At 48.8% G+C, this 6,903-nt stretch overlaps 1 protein-coding gene across 2 annotated transcripts in view; it reads left to right on the top strand.

Annotated features, from left to right (window-relative positions):
* Positions 1-352: 352 nt before the first annotated feature.
* FBXL7 (F-box and leucine rich repeat protein 7) overlaps positions 353-6,903 on the top strand; it is a 418,405-nt gene continuing 411,854 nt past the window's right edge. Inside the window, exon 1 of one of the 2 annotated variants that reach the window (XM_060191160.1) lies at positions 353-894. In XM_060191160.1, the coding sequence (XP_060047143.1) occupies positions 858-894 (37 nt within the window). In that variant the 5' untranslated portion in view covers positions 353-857. The remainder of the gene's footprint in view (positions 895-6,903) is intronic. The other variant, XM_060191161.1, reaches the window with a different exon arrangement.

Below are 6,903 nucleotides of genomic sequence, written 5' to 3'. Positions count from 1 at the left end.
TTCCTCCTTTCCTTTCTGGCTGATCTCACTTCACAAGATTCCTTGGAGAAAGGTGTCTTTGAAATGGACCCCCCCCCCCCCCCCCCATAGGCCCTGTTGGCAGGCACACCCTTAGGACCCTTCTAGACTCCTGGAAGGAAGTTCATCTTGCAAAGGAGGTTGATAAAAGCACAACAGCCCCGCAGTGCGGCTTCAGGCACCAGGAGTGGCAGATATGGGGTCAGGGCACACCCCCCCCCCAAATAGGCAGCGGAAAAGGCGCGCTGGCCCTTTAAAAGGCCGCTCCTGGGCCGGCCTGCTTCCCCCGGGCTCCAGCTGTGATTGACGCGGGGCGGCCGGAGGAGGCGCCTGCCGCTCACAAAAGTGCAGCCGGCCGGGGTGCCCGGGTGCCCGGGTGCGAGCTGCTCCGGGGCGCCCGCAACAAGTGGCTGGGTCGGGACGCAGGGGTGCAGGGGGTGCACGGGGTGCAAAGGTGCAGGAGGGCGGGGGGGACGAGAGCGCAGGCGGCCAGGCGGGCGCATGGGGACCCCGCGGCGGCGGGGGCGGTGGCGGCGGGCTGGGGGTGGCCCTGGGGTGCCGGGTCTCTGCGCTCTGGGTGCTGCGCCCCTCGCCTGCCTGTGATCGCACCGGGACCCCGCCCTGCGCACCCCTGGGTGCACCGTGCCCGCTGCACCGCCGCCTCCCCGACCGCCGGGGCTGCACCCCCCCCCCCCCCGTCTCCCCGCCAAGTCGCAGCCCCCGCCGGTGCCCCGAGTCCTTGGGGGCTGCGCAGTTGAGCGCCCTGCCTGGCGCGCTTTCCCTGGACGCGCACCCCACGATGGAGGGATCCCGGCGCGGGCGGGCGTGACGGCGGCGCGATGGGCGCGAACAATGGCAAACAGTGCGGCAGTGAGGGTGAGTGCGCCCCCCGATCGCGCCCCCGCTCCCCCTCCCCTCGCCCCCCTTTCCTGGGCTGCGGCGCTGGAAGGTTCTGGAGCGCCGCCCTGGTGCACCTCCCCCGGGGGCACCTTCCCCTTGGCTCCCGGGACTGGGGCACCTGGCGAAGACTTCCCCACCCTGCGGGTGGGGGGCGTGTGGGGGTGTCTTCCATAAACTTATACGGAGATGCGCCCCTCCCCCCTTTTCCAATGAGTCTTCGCCAGGATTCCTGTCTCGGTCTTCCTTTCTTGGCTTTTTGGGGGTTTGGGGCATGCTGGTTGGGCAGATGGCCGAAGACTTTTTTTTTTCTTTTAATAAATAGTTTTTATTTTTGCAAAAGAACGCAGGGAAAAAGTTTCCCAGGCCTTTGTGTGCCAGTGCAGCCTCTTCTGCCTGGATTCTCCCGTAGCAAGGAGAGAGAGAGGGAGAAAAAAAAAATAATAAAAGAAAGAAAAAGAAAACTTCTGGAAGAAGTTAAGTTTCCAGGCTTAGCTCCCTGCAACACCCCCCGCCCCCTTCCCCGTCACGGGCTGACAATTTAGGGAAACTGACCACCTAGGTGCTTGAGAGGAGAGAGGGGGGCTTGGGGTGTGTGTGTGGGGGGGCTTAGTCTGGTGCTCGCGGGGCTCCAGAGGGGACATGGGGTCCATCTGTTGTGCGAGGCTGGAAATGGCACAGAAATATTGTCTGTCAAGAGGGAACTTGGGAAGTTCAGGGAAACTTTAAACTCCACCTCCTCCTAACAGGATGGTGGATGTGTGGGCTGGCTTCCCCTTCGCTCCTCCTCTCCCACCCACCCCCCCTTTTGAAAGAAAAAAAAAAGTGGCCTGTAAGCCCCTTGATTAACGGCGTCCCTCCACCTCCTTTTGTAAACGCCCCAGGCTTTCCCGGAGGCTGCAGTCAGTTAGGAGGGTTTGTCAGTAAGTGAACTTGATTGATGGAGAAGGAGGGAAAACCACCGGGTGGATTTCGCAGTCCAACCCCCAGGACACGCTGCTGCTCTCCGGGGTCCCAGGAAGGCAGAGTCGCGGTTCTGTATATGGTGCTGGGTTCCGTCAGTTTCTGTCCTGGTCAGATCCTCAGAATAGTGCCTGTGTCGCCTTATGTGTCTGTCTGCTTCTCTGCAACTTTGTGAACTCACAGCAGAAACCAACACCCTAGAAACCATGTCCGCAAGAACCTTTTGTTTAAAGAATTCTTTTCCACATCATCGTCCTTTGAGACACACACACACACACACACTCACACACACGTAAACACATTCCCGTGTTATACGAATATGTATATACAAGCAAATACTTGTAAACATCCATGATATATGCGTGTGTATAGACTATATATGTTTATAAATAGTATTTGTGTTGTCATTACTTTTTTATTATCCTTTGCACCTAGGTGAAAGGGTCCCCTCATTTTTATAGTCTTAAAAAAACAGTTAAAAGGTTGTCTTCTTAGATAGCAGTTGTGAAAATTTTGCCAAGAGAGATTATTGGAGAATCTTGGTTACTACCCAAAACTTCTTGGAGTTACTCTCTTAAAAAAGTGGGTGGAAAGTGAACAAGGAAGTCCCCTTTTTGCTCTGAGCTATTAAAAAGCTCTTGGGGGAGTGGAGTGAGGTTTATCAGGTCTAGAGGGTTTTGGGGGTGCTTGTCTTCCTCTACTTGAATTTTTGGGGTTCCCGGGGCAGACAGAGCAGGAGATACATGGAATCCTGGCAGTGCAGGATTCTGGAAGAAAAGGGTCCCCACTCCTTAATCCACAGTGAGTTATTCTTGTATGGCAGCATTCTCATCTGTCCTGTAGAGCATGGGGTATGAGGGCTTCCTGTCTGACCTGCAAACTTTGCCACCTTGGGGAGAGAAGAGGAGAGACAGAAACTAATGTGCTCCAGCTGTTATCGTAAATGCTCTTGCATTTGCACTTCAGTGGAAGTGAACTTTTACTGGGATCAGATTTGGAGACACTGTGAGCTTTTTATAGGCAAAAAGGAAAGCCTCTGAGGCTCAGCTGATTCTGGGAGACCAATCCCAACTTTGGGGAGGGAACTGAGTTTCTGGCTGGCAGGGGACACATTGTGTGATTTCCTTTACATCAACGCTCTGCAAAAGCATCAAGAAGGAATCTTACTGAGGAACTCTGATAGGGGAGAGGAAGCAACAGGAACTTGTGTAACATCTACTCTCCCTGGGGTTAAATTGGCTTTCTCCCAAGCAGAGGGCTTCAAAAATATGTAAATATTTAGCCTCAGCTTTGTAACACTGTGTTAAGGGCTGGCCAGTTCTCTGCAAACTGGCCTTTAGGAATCTGGTGGTGTCCTTTTTTTTTTTTTAAGAAAAAAAAACCTCAAATGTCCAATATCCTCCATAGATGCATGGGCTTCTCAAGCACAGGGGCACTGTTAATAACACCGACTGCATTGTGAGTCGGCTCAGATTCAGGAAAGCTTCCCTCAAAGTGTTTGTGTCTACCTGAAAGATATCTGCATATAAGTACCTTTTTTTCTTAAATTTTTATTTATTTATTTTCCTTTTTGTTGCACTTTTTTTTTAATTGTTATTGTAGTTATTATCGTTATTGTTGATGTCTTTGTTAGGTAAGACAGAGAGAAATGGAGAGAGGAGGGGAAGACAGAGAGGAAGAGAGAAAGATAGACACATGCAGACCTGCTTCACTACCTGTGAAGCGACTCCCCTGCAGGTGGGGAGCCGGGGGCTCGAACCGGGATCCTTACTCCGGCCCTTGCGCTTCGCGCCACGTGGACTTAGCCCGCTTGTGCTACCGTCCAATATAAGTACCTTTTAAGATGTGCATTGTAGCATGTCAATGGGATCCACCTAAAATTTGACAGGTAATGTCGAACCATTAAAATGTGAGTGCTTCAGGATTTCATGTGAGACCTTCCTCTTGTTCTTGCAAACTATCCTTTTCACAAAAGCAAATGAAATTGTTCCAGAGTTTTCCTTGCATACCTACCAATGGGGCTCCTTGTGACTTGGGAATCAAAGGCGCTTGTCTAGCTGCAGAACTTATTAAGAATTCTGCGTTTTGATTTCCTCCTGGAACTGCTGGAATCATTTATCTGGTGCCTGTGCAGATTGGGGACAGTTCTGTGGAGTGTAGACCTTCAATGTGGGAATCTGTGCATTTTGTTTGAGCTTTAACTTAGCTACTGTGACCCTTGATCCATTCCCCTGAAGCAGATTTCTTCCTGGCCACGACGGGTCATCACCTAGTTATTAAGACTGTAGCCATTCATTTTATTTTGCTCTTTGAATGGCTGTCCAGACCACTGTGTGTGTGTGTGTGGGGGGGGTAGCCTTGAGAAGATGTGTTATAATAAAGAGCAAAGAAGATGTGATTATTGCTTTGTGACCCACTTCACCTCTCGTCTCTGCTTCCCTTGCTTTCCTCCTGTCTAACCTCCATCAACCCTGAACTCCCTTACTTTTCCTCTCAAGACTTTAAAGTCACATGCAACTCCACAGCTCGGCTTCCTCCAGAATATTTTGTCTTCCTAAATACTCAGTGGCCATTCAAGTCAATGTTTTAATTGGTGACCTGCTCCCTTCTGTTAGTAAGGAAACTTGGATTTGGCTCCTGGAGGAAAAAAAAAAAAGGTTGTGGTGCCTCATCTGATCTGGAGCTTTGTAGAAACGTAAGCAGATGTCCAAATGATTAGTATGACCCTCTGCTAAATTGTTTTAGGAAAGGCTGTTTTTCCTCTTCATGGTCGTTCATAATAACCTGTAAGGTAGTCGCAATCTGGAGAAAGAATTGTGGTGATCCACAGCCATTAGAACCATCAGCCATTTCTCCAGCTAAGCCAAATAAACAAATCTTCCTGTTGAAACAGAAAAGTTAGAATTACTTTTCTCTGCCTTTTAAGGTTGCCTAGCCTTGCCCTTGCCCTCACTCACTAGGTGGCTTCTTTGTGAATGTTTATCCCATCCCAGCAGGTCAGAGGCTGGGCCCATCCTTAAAGACTGTTAACAGCTCTTTTGTGGAATCCCGGTGTGCTGAGTTGGAGCTGTTGAGGCCTCAGGGTGGGCTTTGACCCTTAATAGCTATACTGTTCTACCCAGCTCCCCTGCCCACAACTGGTCCCTTTCACCATCTCTCATCTGCGCTGTCAGATGTAGAGAGACCCAGTGGTCTGAGAGCATAAATCAATGGAGATCCATCACTACCCTAGGAAACTTATCTTAAAAAAAAATAATAATAATGATAATGGCGGCTAAAGGTTATTGACAGCTAGGCTCGCCCACACATGATTTGGAGAATAGCAACTCAAGTCATCTTGCTCCTTCTCTGGGGATGTGCTTTGCCTGCAAGGTAACACAGGTGCAGAGAGCATAATCATAGATCAACTGCCCCGCTCCCCCAAGATCTTATACCCAGAATAGGCAGAACTAGAACTCAGGGCCAAGCTCACAAGATGAGAGCATTCACCACTGTCTGCCTATATTCACTCAAGTAATGAGCTTGATTTTTTTTTCCTAATCAGCACTTTTGCTGGGACTCAGTAACTGTACTACTCAACTATTCCTGGAGGCTTTTTTTTTTTTTTTTTTTTGGTAGGCAGTGGGAGGCAGATAAGAGAGAGGGAGAGACCCCTCATCACTGTTCCATCACTAGCAAAGCTTCCCCCCTGTTGATAGGGACCAGGGGCTTGAACTCAGGTCCTTCAGCACGGTAATGTATACATTCTATGGGGTGAGCCACCACAGGGCTCCTGAACATGACTTCTTATTTCTTACTATGGGACAGGACTTCTAGCTTCTTGGGATGCATTAGAAACAAAGAAGGGGTGGGGCAGGTGGTCTTGCACTGGATTAAACACACATAGTACAAAGCGTAAGAAACTGTGCAAGGTCCCAGTCTGAGCCCCCCGACTCCCCGTCTGCAACGGGGGTCGCCTCACAAGCAGTGAAGCAGGTCTGCAGGTGTCTATCTCTTCCCCCCCTCTCAATTTCTCCCTGTCCAATCTAATAAAAAAAATTTTTTTAAAAAAAGGCCTGCAATGGATTTGTAGTGTAGGCACCAAGCCCCAGTGATAATCCTGAAGGTAGAAAAGAAAAACGAACAAACAAATAAATGTCAGTCTTATATTCATGTATGTGGTGTGTGTGTTTGTGTGTGTACACACAATTAACATGCAGGCATACACAGAGTGATTCAGTAACCCAGATGACATGCTCCAAAGAACCAGGACCTCTGAGTAAAGCAAGTAGACTGTTTAGGAGTATAGGGGGATTAGGAGAGAGATGCTGATCATTTCTTTCTTTCTTTCTTTCTTTCTTTCTTTCTTTCTTTCTTTCTTTCTTCCTTCCTTCCTTCCTTCCTTCCTTCCTTCCTTTCTTCCTTCCTTCCCTTCTTTCTTTTTAAATTTATCTTTATTTATTAGATAAAGATAGCCAGAAATTGAGAGGGTAGGGGGAGATAAAGAGGGAGAAAGAGAGACACCTGAACTCTGCTTCACCACTTGCGAAGCTTTCCCCCTGCAGGTGGAGACTGAACCCAGCTCAGAGAGAGAGAGAGAGAGAGAGAGAGAGAGAGAGAGAGAGACACCCCAGAGAGAGAGAGAGACCAGAGAGAGAGAGACTCCAGAGAGAGAGAAAAAGAGACCAGAGAGAGAGAGAGAGAGACCGAGACCCCTGAGCACCACTCCACCATCCTTTGGCTGGCTCTCCTTTTGTCACCTCTGTTGCTCTCATTTGGTGTCAGAATCTGAAAATCAGTGATTTGAAAATGCTGAGGCACTTTCTCTACCTGGTGGACTTTCTTGTGGTCTAGATTTTGCAGTTTCAATTATAATCATCACTGTGAGCCTTTATGAAAAGTTAACATTTAGACCAAGACTTTTTCATTTATTTATTTATTTATTTTATATTTATTTATTTTCTCTTTTGTTGCCCTTGTTTTATTGTTGTAGTTATGATTGTTGTTGTTATTGTTGTCATTGTTGTTGGATAGGACAAAGAGAAA

The sequence above is a fragment of the Erinaceus europaeus genome, chromosome 5 (genome assembly GCF_950295315.1).
Source record: "Erinaceus europaeus chromosome 5, mEriEur2.1, whole genome shotgun sequence".
NCBI lineage: Eukaryota > Metazoa > Chordata > Mammalia > Eulipotyphla > Erinaceidae > Erinaceus > Erinaceus europaeus.
Note: the sequence above shows the minus strand (reverse complement) of the source record. Positions and strands in the feature narration are given on the sequence as shown.